Raw genomic sequence first — 16,905 nt, forward strand, 5'->3', positions numbered from 1 at the left:
TGCAGGAGGCAGCTGATCGATGTTTCTCTCTCATCGATGTTTCTAACTCTCTATCCCTCTCCCTTCCTCTCTGTAAAAAATCAATTAAAAAAAAAAGTGGATTCCTTTAAAAAAAAAAAAAAAGATGCGATCCTCCTGGATTTAGGGTGGGCCCTGCATCCAATGACAGGCGTCCTTATCAGAGAAAGACAGAGCGGAAGAGAAAGGAGGGACCCGGGTGCTGCGGCCAGCCTGGCTTGAGATATCTGAGACAAAGATGCAGGACCCCAATGCAGACACTGAGAGGAATGACATCTCACGCGAAAAGGGCATCTTACCCTCGACGGACAGTTTGAACGAACGGGAAAAGGAAGCAGAAGAGGAGGAGCAGCGAGTCCTTCCGCAGTCAGCTGTGAAAACATAAGAAGATATGACTCTGGAAGAATTGGAGGATAATGAAGACGAACTGAATGAGGAAGAGGAACAAGCTATTGACATGTATAGGCAGCAGAGACTGGCTGAGTGGAAAGCCACCCAACTGAGGAATAAATTTGAAGTTTTGGAGACCTCAGGAAAGGATTATGTTCAGGAAGTTACCAAAGCTGGAGAGGGCTTGTGGGTGATCCTGCATCTTCACAAACAAGGAATTCCCCTCTCTTCCCTGAGAAACCGGCACTTCAGTGGACTGGTCAGGAAGTTTCCTGATGTCAAGTTTATCAAGGCCATTTCCACAACCTGCATACGCAATTGTCCTGATAGGAATCTGCCCACAATATTTATTTACGTTGAAGGCGCTATCAAGGCTCAGTTTATGGGACATCTAGTGTTTGGTGACATGAACCTGACAATAGATGAATTGGAGTGGAAATTGTCTGAATCTGGAGAATTCAAGACAGACCTGAAGAAAAACCCTAAGAAGCCAATTAAAGATGCCTGACTGTCCTCAGGGTGCAGCTCTGTGCCGATGAGCAGGGGCAGCGATTCCGAGGCTGACTGAGGCTGTGTCCAGGTAACGTGCTGAGCTTTCTTGATGTGACAGATCATCTGGATGTTTTTAAAAAAAGGAAAAAGTAGAAATGAATCCTTTTGGTTTTTATAATTACTAGTGGCCCAGTGCACAAAATTCGTGAACTTGTGGGGAGTCCTTCAGCCTGGTCTGTGCCCTCTTGCAGTCCAGGAGCCCTGGGGAGGATGTCCGACTGACGGCTTAGTGGGCCTAAGCCGTCAGTCAGACATCCTTAGCATTGCCATGAAGGCGGGAGAGGGTCCCACCACTGCCGCTGTGCTCGCCAGCCGTGAGCCCGGCTTCTGGCTGAGCAGCGCTCCCCCTGTGGGAGCACACTGACCACCAGGGGGCAGCTCCTGCATTGAGTGTCTGTCCCCTGGTGGTCAGTGCACACCATAGTGACCGGTCATGCCACCATTTGGTCATTTGCATATTAGCCTTTTATTATATAGGATGTTTCAAATCTCATAGTTCTCAGGAATAATCACTGCTGGGAATCTTCTTGAATTTCTTAGAACTCTTTTTAAATTAATAACATTTTCTTAAAAATAAAAACCAGCTGTTGGCATGACAAGAGAGAAAGAGAGAGAGAGAGGCAGAGGGAGATCTGAGACACAGAGACACGTGGAGAAGAGAACAAGGCTGTGCAATCACTGACCGCTGACTGAGGCAGAGATTGGCATGATGCAAATTCAGGGTGGAGGTGGAGGCCATTGCCAGGGAATGATTGTGGCATTCTGTGATTATATTGAAACCATGGACTTGTAGCCTATAAATGAATGGATTGTATGACGTGAGAATTATGTTTCAGTAAAGCACAGTTATCACTTTCCTACACTGCACCATCTCAAATGCCAGCCCCTCAGCAAAGTCCCATGGGAAATGGCCCCCCTTTCCAAGCTGGCACTATTAACCCCCCTTTTTTTTTATATTATCGTGGAAAAGTATACTAGTACATAACATAAAACTTACCATTTTAAGTGCACAGTTTAGTGGCATTTAGTATTTCATGTTGTTGTGCAACCATCACCATCATCCATCTCAACAACTTTCTTATCTTGCAAAACTGAAACTCCACACCCATTAAATATTAACTCCCCATCCCCCCTTCTTCCTGCTCCTGGCAACCACCATTCTACTTTCTGTCTCTATGAATTTGACAACTCTAGGGACCTCATATAAATGACAAAATTGCCATATAATAATTGCCCTTTTGTGTCTGGCTTCTTTCTCTTAGCCCCGTGGTCGGCAAACCGTGGCTCGTGAGCCACATGCGGCTCTGTGGCCCCTTGAATGTGGCTCTTCCACAAAATACCATGGCCTGGGCGAGTCTATTTTGAAGAAGTGGTGTTAGAAGAAGTTTAAGTTTAAAAAATTTGACTCTCAAAAGAAATTTCAATCGTTGTACTGTTGATATTTGGCTCTGTTGACTAATGAGTTTGCCGACCACTGACTTAGCATGTCTTCAAGTTTCATCTGTGTTGTAGCATCTGTCAGAATTTTCTTCCTTTTAAAGTCTGAATAATTTTCATGTTACCCAAATTTTAAAGAAACACTATGGCCACCTTTACTGCAGAGACACCGGATGTGGCAGTGCCAGAATGCACACCCAGGTCACCTGATTCAGCACCCACCACTCACCACCCTGCAACCCAGCCCCTTCCTAAGCACCACGGGACTCCCCTGCACCACCTTACTCTTGTTCCTGCCCCCCTCCCTCTTTGCTGAGAGACCCTGGGGCTTAGAGAGACTTTTGCTCACCTTTGGACCCTGACCGCACATGCAGCTCCAGGTGGAGTCCAGAGCAGCGAAGCAGCATTTGTGGAAGTGACTTGACTTGGAGGTGGGTTGGGGGTCAAAGTGGGTGGGGCCTGGCTGTGCAGCCCCCTTGGTCAGGCTCCCCCAGACTCTGTCTCTTGCTCAAACTAAGCCACCTAATGATGAGGACCTCTGCATTGAGTTCTGCAGGCTACAACCTGCACACCTGTACACAGCTGCCCTGCCATTGACTCCTAAGACCCTCCAGTTCCCAAATCCAAGAGGCCTCTGAGCTCTGCTCTGAGTGGGGGGGGTGGGGGGGGAGGCGGGGGAGAGAGGGAGAGGAACAGGGAGGGGAGGGCGGGTGAAGGAATGCAGAGGCAGCCTAACAAATGAGATTGGTGCAGAAAGCAGATTGGGGGCAGAGGTGGGGGAGGGGCAGGGGCTGGTGGGAGGAAGGTGTGACTGTGTAAAGGGACCAAGTTTCCTTTTGGGGTGATGAAAATGTTCTGGAAGTAGATAGTGGTGCTGGTTGCACAACCTTGTGAATGTATTAAAAGCCACTTAATTGTATACTTAAAAAATGGTTAGATGGTAAATTTTATGTTATGTGTATTTTACCACAATAAAAAAAATACCCAACTTTCTTTAGCTTCAGCACTATCCCAGGGCCCTTATGTATTATAGGAACCAAGTCTAGGACCACTTGTATCCCACAAGGGTCTGGACTCTGGACCCTCTCACTCCACCCCCTCTTCATGCCACCTGCTCTTGATATCAATTGAGAACATTTCCCTTCAGGACACCTTCCAGGAGCCTCTGTGTTAGGACTGGGCCCAGTGTTTTAGTCAAATAAATGCATCACAGATATGCAAAGACATTGGGTGTTTCTGGAGTTTTCAAAACACAACTCACTAAGAGGCATCTTTGGTTTGGTCATTCCCACAGGACAAGTAGTAAACAGCAAGTAGGAAGAGCTTGGAGGTCCTGTCCCTGGAACTGACTTCATGCCCCAGAATTCAAATCACCCCATCCTTCTGGCACCTCCTCAGTCCAGGGCCCAGGATGCCTGGCTATCTTTTCAGCTCAGGCTGGGAAATCACATTTTTGGTACTTCAGCTCCAGCCCTGAGGGAAGAAGGCTTTGGAGAACCAGAGTCCTGGGTTTGAGTTCCTTACTAGCTGTGTGACTTTGAGGAAGTTACTCAACCTCTCTGTGTTTATTTTCCTTGTCTTTAAAATGAAAATTAACCCTAACTGGTTTGGCTCAGTGGATAGAGCATCGGCCTGCGGACTGAAGGGTCCCAGGTTCGATTCCGGTCAAGGGCACGTACCTTGGTTGTGGGCACATCCCCAGTAGGGGGTGTGTAGGAGGCAGCTGATCGATGTTTCTAATTCTCTATCCCTCTCCCTTCCTCTCTGTAAAAAATCAATAAAATATATTTTAAAATAAAATAAAATAAAATGAAGATTAAAATAGTTGTGACCTGAAAAAGTTTTTTTAAATTAGGTGATAGTCATATAACGTAAAATTAACCCTTTCGATGTGTACAATTTGGTGGCATTTAGTGTACTCACAATGCTGTGCAACCAGCACCTCTATGGAGTTCCAAAACATTTTTATCATTACTGCCTTAGCATCCCATCATTACAGCCTTAGAATAATGCTGGTACAGCAAGTGCAGTGAGTGCTCCATGAATGGCAGGATAATTAGAACAGGGGTCATAACCGGTAAGCCAAGGCGGGTGGTGGGCTTAAGTTACTTCCCTTGGGCTGCAGGAAGAAGTTAGGCTCTCACTCGCCTCTGCGTCCCATTTTCCACCTTGAGCTCTCTATACCCACCCACTGTCGCACCCCTCCCCCCACCCAGGGTCATGCCCTCACCGGTTGGGCTGATGGAGCCAGGAAACCTAGCGCCTCTTCCGCAGTCTCAGGGCCTCTCCTCGGCTCCTTTCTGCTCTGCTTGGCCCACTCCGCTGCTGCTCCCCCAAGCTGTCACCTTCTGTGGCAAAGGAGACACGTGTGGGTTGGGGCGTCCGGGAAGTTTTAGCCAGGGCGAAAGAGAATGAATGGGAGTGGAAACACGCCCACATCTGGGAGGAGCTCTTATGAGCAGACCGCCCTCACTTATGAGCGCACCACCTTCTTCCTCAGGGTCGGCTTTTACTCCAAGCATCCTGGGATCCCCTGCATCCAGCAGATCCTCGGGAATCTATATGAACATGTACCCTGCTGAAGGGAGCTGGAAAGTTTGGGACAGACTACTGCCGCCCCATCCTTCCAGGTGCAAACATCCTTTCTGTGGTTACTTTGTACAATTTAACGCCTTTCGTGCCATCATTATAGCTTGTGTTAATGCTCACTACTTACATGCACTGACACTCAGGAAAAGCATGCGAGTTTCCTAGATGAGTCCAGGGTACAGCAAAACATCCTTGGACCCATCTCCGGCAATTCGCCAACCTGTGGAGACCCAGGAGCCATGAACTGTCGTTTGCTGCCATCTTGTGGCAGGCATGGGAACTTTGCTCCCCATTTCAATTCTTTATAGCCCTAATCAAGAAAACATAACTGGCCACAGGTCACCAATAAGATCATGAGTGCCTGAATCAGACAGAGAAAGATAAATACCATATGATTTCACTTATGTATGGAATCTAAAGAAAAAAATAAATGAACAAAACAGACACAGACTCATAGATACAGAGAACAAACTGAGGGTTGACAGATGGGGAGGGACTCAGGGGGTTGGGTGAAAAAGGTGAAAGGAATAAGAAGTACAAATTAGTAGTTACAAAATAGTCACGGGGATGTAAAGTACAGCTTAGGGAACATAGTAATATTGTAATAACTATGCATTGTCAGGTGGGTACTAGAATTATCGGGGGAATCACTTCTTAAATTACATAATTATCTAACCACTATGCTGTACACCTGAAACTAATATAAAGTAATATTGAATATCAACTGTAATTTAAAAAAGATCCTATGTGCCTGGGGGCAGATCACAAGACAGACATGGTCCCAACCTTGTGAAGCTCACAGCCTCCTAGAAGAGACAGTCAATAATCCACAAGTAAATAAAATGAATGAATAAATAAAATGATTATAGAATGTGATACAAGCTAGGAACAAAGCAGGGGCAGAGTATCACAGGGTGAAAAGATATGTTTAATAAACCGAGTGTCTGTCTCCCTACACACCCACTCCCTGCCCAGAGCTGTGGGCCACACAAGGGCATGTGCATCTGTCGGACTCCCCCTTGTGAATGGGTAAAGTCACCCAGTGTTGGCACATAGTAGGTGCTCAGTAAATGTCTAATAAATACACGATGGCAACGCTGTGCTCAGCCAGCTTCTTGGCTCCTTTAGGCCAAACAGATGGGGGAGGAAAGAGGGGCTTATGGAAGAGAAGCTGGGTCCCTGGGGGTCCTGGGATGGCTGTAAGGGTTTGGGTGAGGATGATGGACAACCGTCACCCTCCCACGGAGACCCTAGTCCACCTTGTTTTAAATTGTACCCTCAATCCACTTGCTTCTTGAACCCCTTCCTTACTTATATTTTTCACTTTGGCATTTTTCACCATCTCACATACTATGTATTTGCCTTATTTATTTAACATTTGTTTCTCTCCCCCACTCCCAATCCCGGAATGTAAACTCTCCGATGGCAAGGATTTTGTCTATTTTGTTCACTGATGACTCTCCAGTGCCTAGAAGTGCCTGACACTTAGTAGGTGCTCTTTAAATGTTTGTAGAGTGAATGAATGATGCATGGGTGGGATTTGGGAGCAGGACCATGAGGGCACTGAGGGGAGACCAGTGGAAGGAGTGGGGCTCAGAGTCCAAGCAGCAGGTTGATCGAGTTACAGAAGAGGCCAAGTGTAAACTGTACTTGGAGGGGAGACATTGAGCGGGGCAAGGTTCCGTCGGGGCAAAGCTAGACTGGGGGTGGAGCCTTGAGGCGGGCTCTTCCTGGGGTTGGGCCATTCCCGAGGTTGCGTACTTTAAGGGAGAAACCGGTTGGAGGCGGGGCCCAAGCGAGGTGTGGCCAATCTGGAGGAAGAGCCGGATTGGGGGCGTGGTCAAACAAGAAAAATAAATAAAGGAGGAGCTAAGACGGGGGCGGGGCCAGAAAGCGGCTGGACCAATCAGGGATCCGGGTGAATCTGGGAGGGGACGAGGGCAGGGCCATCAATGGGCGGGGCTAGTCCAGAGGCGGGGCCGGGCCAGGATCTCTGCTGTCCCGGGTCCTGGAGCGCTCCCTCTCAGCAGGTCTCATTCGCGACCCGCAGGCCCTTCCCTGGCCACCTAGGCCCCAGGGTGTGTAGGGCTGGACTCTCCAGGCTCGGAGACTGTGGTCCGGCCTCGCCCCAGGCACTGCGCTCAGAGCCAGGAGACTACGGGGTCCCTAGCGGGCTGAGTTCCTCGCCGCCCCGGGCTGTGTCCCCACAGACTCTGACAGCGAGGGTGAGCCGGCCCTTGCGTGCATGCGTGTGTGCATGCTTGTGTTTGTCTCCTGCATGTGCGCACCAGTGTGTCTGTGTGCACAAGAGGAATTGTGTGTGGGAAGAGTTAGGTAGGTGCATGCTCCAGGGAACTGAGTGCGTGTGAAAGTTACGTGCATGTGCAAGGGTGGTCCCACGTGGGAGGAGAGTCCTGCATGTGTGTGTATGTGTGTGAGACAGAGACAGTGTATGTGAAATTTGGTAAAGACTGTGGGTGTCACGGTATCTTGGAGGAAATGAGAGGGAAGATACAGTGATTCTTGGAGGATGTCTGTGATGAGCTATGGGGTACGTGTGGTGAACTGTGGGAGTGTAAGAATGGCGAATGTGTGTGTTTCCATGTGAGTGGCAGTGAGGGTGCTTCTGGGGGCCTCCATGTGAAGGGGTAGGGACCAAAGAAAGTTTGGGGGTACTGATTGCTCTTGGAGGGTGAGTGCTGAGACCTGGCTGAGAATACCTTGGGGATTACATTGTGTCCTTTGCTTTGAGGGCTGGGAGATTTTGGGGTGGGACTAGAGGGGGTGGCCCTACCCCTTGCATGGGGGAGCAGCGGTAGGTTCTTGCTTCATGTGGAGGGAGCTGCCACCTCAGCAGTCACCTGTCTCCCAGGCTCTGTGCTCACTCCTACCTGAGTGGCTTCTGTTGGTGCTTCCCTGAGAACATGGTGCAGAAGTACCAGTCTCCTGTCCGTATCTACAAGTACCCATTCGAACTGGTCATGGCGGTGAGTGACCCCTGATTCTCTGGGTCTTGTGTGATGGTTGGAGGGATACAGGAGGTCAGCTAAGATTGGAAGGAAAGGGAACCCCTCAGTCCCTGGATCAGAAGGAATTATTGAGCTACTTGGTTAACCTGATGGGTCCAGCTTCTAATCAGTGACCCCTCAGCCTGGCCATCCTACCTTTCACTACAATTTCTGGAATCCTTGCCCACTGACAAAGCACAAGGTCTTTCTTTCTCTTCCTTGTTGAAACTTACATGTCCTCTTGTCTCAAGATTCTCTGACATAAAACAAGGAAATCAGCTAAGTCACTGCTGTCATTTTGTGTAATGATAATAATAATAATAAGCACACTAATGAGGATGATGATGGTGGCAGCCATTCACTGAGGGTGTACAGTATGTACAGTAAGTACAAAGAATATATGTGAAGATCAGCTGGTGTGGCTTAGTGGTTGAGTGTCAACCCATGTACCAGTAGGTCGCCAGTTTGATTCCTGGTCAGGGCACCTGCCCTGGTTGCAGACTCTATCCCCAGCAGGGAGTGTGTAAGAGGAAGCCGATAGATGGTTCTCTCTGTCATTGATGTCTCTGTCTCTAAAAATTAATAAAAAACATTAAAAAAAGAATATGTGTAAAAACATACATTTAATTCCCAATAGCTCACATTATTCTCATTTTATCTCCACTAAACGGAAGCTTGGACAGGTGACAGGATGGCCCCAAGTTCTGTGGCTAGGAAGAGGTAGAGCTGGTAATCAGATATACACAGGGAGGATTCCAGAGCCATAATTTTAGCCACAACACTCCCCAGGGTCCTCCTTCCATTTGCACACCCTCTGTATGTGTCCTGCCTAATCTTATTCTATGATCCTACCTATATTTGTATTTATAGTCACATAAAGGATTAAAAAAATTCTTCCATACATGTTATGCTGTTACGTGTAGATGGTTCCATGTCAGGAAAGAAGCAGAGGGCATACTGGCTAGTTGGTGACCTTGGGTAAGTTACTTAGCCTCTCTGAGCCTCCACTCCCCATCACTAAAATGAGAATTGCATAGTTTTGAAATCTGGGCATTCTGCTCAGGAGCAAATGAGTCAATATATGTAAAGCTTTTTATGCAGGATCTGGTGCAGATCAAATGCTATTATTGTTTTTGTTAGAGTTATTTTTGTTGCCCATGGCTGTGTGACTTTTCTTCATTTGTAAGAGGGGTGGGACACCAGCGGGTGATGGAGAGATTTGGGGACATGCCATCCGAAGCCCTGGTCCCTATAGTGGCTCCGCAGTGCTCTGGCTGTGTGTTCAGGAAGTCACTGCATTTCTCTGAGCCTTGGTTTCTTCATTTGTGAAACAGGGATGGTTATATGCACCTCATAAGATTTTCATGAGGATTCAAGATGATTAATGTGTGTGTATGACCCAGTGCAGGGCCTGGTCCATACTAAGCAGACAATAAATGATGGCTAAATAAAAACAATTGTCCTCTAAGGCGCCAGGCAGCTCACATATTCTAAGACTCTAGGACTCATTTGTTCATTCATTCATTTACACAATAGAAAAGAGACACTGTCCCCACCCTTCTGGGACAATGCAGGGGCCTGTGGTCCTTTGCCACAGAGCAGAGATAAATAACAATAGCATGGGAAACTAATACTTTTTTATTGCATGGGCTTAATAATTGTAAATTTAACTTAGAATGTTTAGGATTCTCAAAAATGTTTACAAAGTGGCATATTAAAATAAAACATGCCTGTAGCACTTAAGACTGTATTAACAAGACATGTAATGTGCTCATGTCACCTTTTCTGGACTATGTTAAGCCTATTTTGCAGGCTTTGTGGTCCATAAATGAAGACAGGTTTTAGTTAACTCCCTAGCGGTCAACAGTCTCTAGGTGTTGATGTATAGACGCTTGTGGGTGCAGTAGGAAGCAAAGGTTTTCAGATATTTGTTATCTAAATCTGCTCTAATTTAAGTTATGCATATTTTTCTAATACCATGTCACCTTATCTTCCATATAGTTTTTGTCAGTGAAAAGGCTCCAAACCGCTGTAACATCCCTGACAAAGCCACTTTGCCAACTGTTTACAAAACATCATTGTCCCAAAAATAGCTGCATAACTCAACATGACTTGTCCACTGTGTGGGCACAAAGGGGTTTTCTGCACTTAATGTCCGTCTTTGTTTCTCAGCTAAACACTTGCCCTCAGTTTGGGTCAGATGCCAGGGAAGTTTTGGATGAACTCAGCTGTTTTTACCACATCCGAGTGACCAGACCAACTGGCCTTTTGGTTTCTCTGTTTAACAAAACTGACTTGAGAATCAAAGCCTCCCTCATTTCTTCCAAAGTCTCCAAGTGATTACACAAGAAAACTAAAATTGGGCCTGTGGAACTGGTTATAACATAGCAACGAGGCAGCCCTGGCCGGTGTGGCTCAGTGGGTTGGAGCAACCCAGGTTGAGGGTTTGATCCCTGGTTGGGGAAGGCAACTGATTGATGTTTCTCTCTCTCTTTTTCTCTTTCCTTTCCCCTCTCTCTAAAATCAACTAGCATGTCTTAGGTGAGGATTTTAAAAATAGCACTGAGGCACCCTGCCAAGACCTAGCTTAAAATTTTTTTATTTTTTTTTTATTTCAAAAATTTAACTCAATTCTGTTTCTGATGGTGGGATTCCAAGGGGAATTTTGCTTTCTTCTTCTCCTTCTCCTTCTCCTTCTCCTTCTCCTTCTCCTTCTCCTTCTCCTTCTCCTTCTCCTTCTCCTTCTCCTTCTCCTTCTCCTTCTCCTTCTCCTTCTCCTTCTCCTTCTCCTCCTCCTCCTCCTCCTCCTCCTCCTCCTCCTCCTCCTCCTCCTCCTCCTCCTTCTCCTTCTCCTTCTTTTTCTTTCTTCTTTCTTGATAGTCCTCTGTATTGTTTGGTTCAAAACAATGAGCTTGGCCCTGGCCAGTTTGGCTCAGCGGATAGAGCATCAGCCTGCAGACTGAAGGGTCCTGGGTTCAATTCTGGCTAAGGGCAAGGGCCTGGGTTGCAGGCACGGCTCGATCCCCAGTGTGGGGTGTGCGGGAATTATCCAATCAATGATTCTCTCTCATCAGTGACGTTTCTCTCTCTCGTCCTCTCTGAAATCAATAAAAATATATTTAAAAAGAACAACAACAACAACAACAAAAACAATGAGCTTGGGTTATATTGGTAAGCAGAGGAAAGTAATTAAGGCAATGAAGGCAGCTGCCTTATCCAAGGTTGGAGAGGGTCCTTGCTCCCTTTGAATGTGGGTACCAGGAAGTGTGTGCCTGTGGGTCTTTGTGGAGATCCCTGTGCATAGAACACAAAGGCCTTGTCTTGGAGTGTGGATTGTGGTCACTTAAGTCCTGAAGGCCACTCTGGTCAGCCCACAGCCTGTCGTGGATGGATTTTGGGTTTCTGGGCTCTCTACCCAAAGGACTCTCCACCAGCTGGGTCCTTGCTCCAGTTTCTCACCTGGAAAATAGAGATACTAAAGGCCTAGCTCTTCAGAGAGTTGAAGTGATGATTCAATGAAGAAATGTGGGCTGTGGCTGGTGTGGCTCAGTTGGTTGAGCATCATCCCATGCACCAAAAGGTTGGGGCACATTCGATCCCCAGTAGGGGGCCTGTAGGAGGTAGCCAATCAATGTTTCTATATCATATCGATGTTTCTCTCTCTTACTCTCCTTCCTTTTTCTCTCTAAAATCAATTTTAAAAAAAGAGAAAGAAATGTGGGTGCCTCGACAGGGCCTAGTACATTGTTAATGCTTGTGAAATATTATTTAGATTTATTACTTTTTAAAAAATATATTTTTATTCATTTCAGAGAGGAAGGGAGAGGGGGAGAGAGAGAGAAACAACAATGTGAGAATCATTGATCAGCTGTCCCCAGCATACCCTCTCCCCCTGGGGATTGAGCCCGAACCCTGGGCATGTACCCTGACCAGGAATCAAACTGTGACCTCTGGTTCATAGGTTGACACTCAACCACTGAGCCACACTGGCAGGGCAGATTTATTATTATTATTACTTAATGTTTCAACAGCTTTATTAAGCTACTAGAGGCCCGGTTCACGAAATTCATGCATGGGGTGTGTGTGTCCCTCAGCCCAGCCTGCACCCTCTCCAATCTGGGACCCCTCTCACAATCCAGGACTGCTGGCTCCCAACTGCTCGCCTGCCTGCCTTCCTGATTGCCCCTAACCGCTTCTGCCTGCCAGCCTGATCACCCCCTAACCACTCCCCTGACAGCCTGATTGATGCCTAACTGCTCTCCTGCCAGCCTGTTTGCCCCTAACTGCCCTCCCCTGCAGGTCTGGTCACCCCTAACTGCCCTCCCCTGCAGGCTTGGTCCCCCCCAACTGCTCTCCCCTGCAGGCCTGGGTCCCCCCCAACTTCCCTTTCCTGCAGGCCCAGTCGCCCCCAACTTCCCTCCTCTGCCAGCCTGGTCACCCCTAACTGCCCTCCCCTGAAGGCTTGATCGCCCCCAACTGCCTTCCCTTGCAGGCCTGATCCCTCCCAACTGCCCTCCCTTGCTGGCCATCTTGTGGTGGCCATCTTGTGTCCACATAGGGGCAGCCATCTTGTGTGTTGGATTGATGGTCAATTTGCCTATTACTCTTTTATTAGCTAGGATAGAGGCCTGGTGCATGGGTGGGGGCCAGCTGGTTTGCCCTGAAGTGTGTCCCGGATCAGGGTGGGGGTTCCCTTGAGATGTGGGGCGGCCTGGGCAGGGGGCCTGTGGTGGTTTGAAGGCTGGCCATGCCCCCCAGCAACCCAAGCAGAGGCCCTGGTATCTGGGATTTATTTATCTTCTATAATTGAAACATTGTAGCCTAGAGCAGAGCCTAGCCTCCTGCTTGCTCCGTGGCCACAGCCATTTTTGTTGGGATTTATTTATCTTTTATAATTGAAACTTTGTAGTGGAGGCCAAGGCAGGCCAGGGCTGTAGGAGCTTGGCTTCCTCCATCACTGGGGGCAACCCAAGCCTCCTGCTCTCTCCAGCTCCGTGGCTGCCACCATTTTTGTTGGGATTTATTTATCTTCTATAATTGAAACTTTGTAGCCTTGAGTGGAGGTCTGGGCCCGCCAGGGTGTGCGGAAAGCTTGGCTTCCTCCATTGCCGGGGAAACCCAAGCCTCTTGCTCGCTTTGTGGCTGCAGCCATCTTGGCTGGGTTAATTTGCATACTTGCTCCTGATTGGCTGGTGGGTGTGACTTTTGGGTGTAGCGGAGTGATGGTTAATTTGCATATTACTCTTTTATTAGATAAGATAACTCACATATCATACCATTCACCCATTTAAAGGGTACCGGTAAAAGTTAGTGGTTTTTAGTATTCATAGAGTTGTACAACCATCACCACTGTCAATTTTTTAAAACATTTTTTATTGATTTCAGAGGGGAAGGGACAGGGAAAGAGAGAAAGAAACATCAATGATGAGAGAGAATCATTGATTGGCTGCCTCCTGCACACCCCCTTTTGGGGATCAAGCCTGCAACCCAGGCATGTGCCCTTGATTGGAATCAAATCTGAGATCCTTCAGTCTGAAGGTTGATGCTATATCCACTGAGGCAAGTGGGCTAGGGCACCACTGTCAATTTTAGAACATTTTCATCATCATGCCCCCCACCTCACCCCCCCGTGAAAGAAAACCGTCCCTGTACTTTTTTTTAAAAAAAAAATGTTTTCATTTATTTTAGAGAAAGGAAGGGAGAGGGAGAGATAGAAACAACGAAGAGAGATTGGCTGCCTCTTGCATGCCCTCCACTGGGGATTAAGCCTGCAACTGGGACAAGTGTCCTGACTAGGAATTGAACTGGTGACCTCTTGGTGCATGGGGCAATGCTCAATCCACTGAGCCACACCAGTTGGGCAGAAACCTGTACTCTTTAGTCATCATCCCATAATCTCCCCCATTCTGCCCAGCCCTAGATAACCACTAATTCACTTTCTGTCTCTATAAATTTGCCTTTTTGGACAATTCATATAAATGGAATCATAAAATATGTGGTCTTTTGTGATTGGCACACTGTTTTCAAGGTTCATCTGCATTGCAGTGTGATTGAGAACTTTATTACTTTATTACTTTTTTTTGGCTGAATAATATTCCATTATTATTATTATGGATGGGCACATTTGCTTATTCATTCATCAGTTGATGGACTTTAGATTGTTTTCAATTTGGGGCTACTATGAATAACATTGCTATGAACATTTATGTACAAGTTTTTGTGTGAACATATTTCTCCCAAAGAAATACCTGGTGTGAATGGTGGTGGTTAATTTTATTTGGTGGGTTTGGGAAGATTCAATTTTAAATTTTATTTAACAGACACGTACACACTGCTTCCTAGGTCCCAGGCACTGTTCTGAGCCCATTCAAATATTAATTCATGTACTTCTCATAACCACCCCGTTAGATAGGTTTGGTGGGTAGCCCATGCTACAGATGAGGAAACTGAGGCACAGAAAGGATGAATGAATTACCCAAAGCCACAAAGTAAACACGAGGGGATTTAAACACTTGCCCTCAGTTTGGGCCAGATGCCAGGAAAGTTTTGGATAAACTCAGATGTTTTTACCACATCCGAGAGACCAGACGAATTTATATTCCCAACCATGAGCTCTGCTATTTCTCAAAGCTGAGGATCTGAAGTTATGTTTCGATATCACATCGACGGTTCTCTCTCTTACTCTCTGGATCACTTCTGTGATGGAGCAGTTACCATCAAGGCTGTGTCCAGAATGCCGGCACCCCATCAGGACCCTGCAAAGGGCAGCACAGCCAACCCCCCGTAGACCCTGGCCTCTCGTTGGGCAGCTGATGCCTACACAGCCTGAGAGCGTTTACTGAGCCCTCTGTGCCCCCAGCCCTTTAAGCAGCTGAGAGGCAGGTATTATATGGCAGCAGCAGAAGAGGAGGCTGAGGCTTAGAGAGGTTAATGAGACTGTCCCTTAGTCAGTGTCCTCCTTTGCTAGAGCTGTGTAGCTAAGTGCTACGACTGGACAGCGCAAAACAACAGGAAGTTAGTGTCTCACAGTCCTAGAGGCCAGAAGTCTAAGCTCGAGGTGCCAGCAGGGCATGCTCCCTCTGAAGGTGCCAGGAAGGCCTCTCTCCTAGCTTCTGGTAGTTTCTTGGCTGTGGCAGCATAACTCCCATCTTCACGTGGCGTATTCCGTGTGTCTGCACCTCTGTGTCCAAATTTCCCCTTTATAAGTCATATTGGATCTATAAGGAATGACCACATTTTAACTCGATTACCTCTGTTAAAGACTCTATTTCCAAATAAGGTCACATTCTGAGGTACTTGGAGGGGACTTCTTTTTGGGGGGAGGGGGGGGAGGAGGCACAATTCAGCCTATAATGCTTTGTGAATGGCACCATTGGTAAATGGCAGAGATTTGAACTTAGGGAATCTGACCCCAGAGCCTGAGCTCACAGCCAGACATGCTGGATTCTGGCTTGATGTTCAGTAGACATCTGTGCACCAGAGACCTCTGCGGCTTCAGAAATGACCCGGCCGCCTCTCTTTTCCTGCCCCAGGGTCCCTGTGGGTCTCAAAACCCCTATGGCTTCAGGTCATCTCAGATTCTGCAAACCTAAAGAAGGAAGATGGCACGGAGTAGAATTTCCTAAGCAATACGCTGTCCATGCGGGGGAAGGGTTGGGAGGCGAGGGCTGTAGTCAGCAATGAAGTGCTAAAATATTTAAAGACCTGGCTTTTTGTATTGATAAGCAGCATGTAATTTAGCAAATGGGTTATTACTAAGGAGCAGCCTCTGAAGGTAAATCCTTGCTGTCCAGGTCAAGGGGAGGCACAGTTGAAATTGTTGTTATGGATGTAGTTTTAATAAAGCAACAGGGGCCTTATGTAAATGAGTTTAAATTAGTCCCCCGGGGCCAGTCATCTGACCCGTTGCTAACAGATTAAGAGAAGCAGTATTTTCCACCCTGGATTGCTTACAGGGCTCTGGGGCGCTCTGATTTGGGCTGCAAGAACAGAGGCGATCCACTGCCCAGAAAGGTGGTCTTCTGATTTCAGGGGGCCCTGAAATAAATAAACTAGGTCCTCATTCGTTAGTTTACACATGCATTAGTTCCTGCACACATGTGTGTACGCATCCCACAAACACTGAGTTTCCACCGTGTGCCAAGCACTGGGCTAGGTGCAGGGGCTATGAAACAGCTGATTCCTAGTACTTTTTTGAATGCATCATTATTCTGTTAATTTTATATGGAATTTGCTCGTGTACTCGTTTAAATGGGTCTTTTTCATTAAAGTAAGTTTCAGGAAGGCAGAGACCATGTGTCTTCCAGTTCTGTCTTGACCTGGTTTTCTGGACATGATCCTTTTTGTCCACATAGAGCTGGCACTGCGGGGTGTGTGTGTGTGTGTGTGTGTGTGTGTGTGTGTGTGTGTGAGAGAGAGAGAGAGAGAGAGAGAGACCAGGAAAGTGGCATGAAGGGTACTTTGTAATGAGGGAAGAACTAGTCGCCCGCCAAGGGTCTTGAAGGCAGCCAGGCAGAGCCTAGCTGAGGGGAGGAGACACACGGGGCAGAACTTGTCTCTGAAGAAATGGACATGGCGAGGTTGGGCCTCAGTGAAAGTCAGAAAGAGACTGGTGGGTCATTTGATCTCTCCAAGGACTTTGGGAGTTTGGAAGGTTTGAAGCAGGGGAGTGATGTGGTCAGATTTGGGGCTTAGGAGGATCCCCTGGCCCCAAAGTGGATCAGTGGGGGTTTCTATCCCAGAGTGTGGGGAAACTGAGGTGATGGAGGACAGGCACATTCCAGAGACACTTGGAAAGTTCTAAAATAGCATTTCCCTGCCATCACGATCCTGACATACAGCTAAATGTCAAGACTCCTTGGCCTTGCCTTGCTGCTGCCTCACCACTCTAGGAACCTTCCGGGGTACCAGC

At 47.4% G+C, this 16,905-nt stretch overlaps 1 protein-coding gene and 1 pseudogene across 2 annotated transcripts in view; both read left to right on the forward strand.

Moving 5' to 3' along the window:
- Positions 1 to 256: 256 nt before the first annotated feature.
- LOC308255162 (phosducin-like protein 3) lies at positions 257 to 976 on the forward strand (annotated as a pseudogene). The gene has a single exon. The product of its transcript is annotated as a phosducin-like protein 3 (transcript).
- A 5,991-nt stretch (positions 977 to 6,967) lies between these two features.
- The window catches only part of SEC14L5 (SEC14 like lipid binding 5), a 43,775-nt gene continuing 33,837 nt past the window's right edge, over positions 6,968 to 16,905 (forward strand). The window contains exons 1-2 of the mRNA XM_080682176.1: positions 6,968 to 7,211; positions 7,859 to 7,973. Coding sequence (XP_080538302.1) covers positions 7,911 to 7,973 — 63 coding nt within the window. The 5' untranslated portion in view covers positions 6,968 to 7,211; positions 7,859 to 7,910. The remainder of the gene's footprint in view (positions 7,212 to 7,858; positions 7,974 to 16,905) is intronic.

This window comes from Plecotus auritus (genome assembly GCF_963455305.1).
Source record: "Plecotus auritus genome assembly, chromosome: 7".
In the NCBI taxonomy this organism is placed as follows: domain Eukaryota; kingdom Metazoa; phylum Chordata; class Mammalia; order Chiroptera; family Vespertilionidae; genus Plecotus; species Plecotus auritus.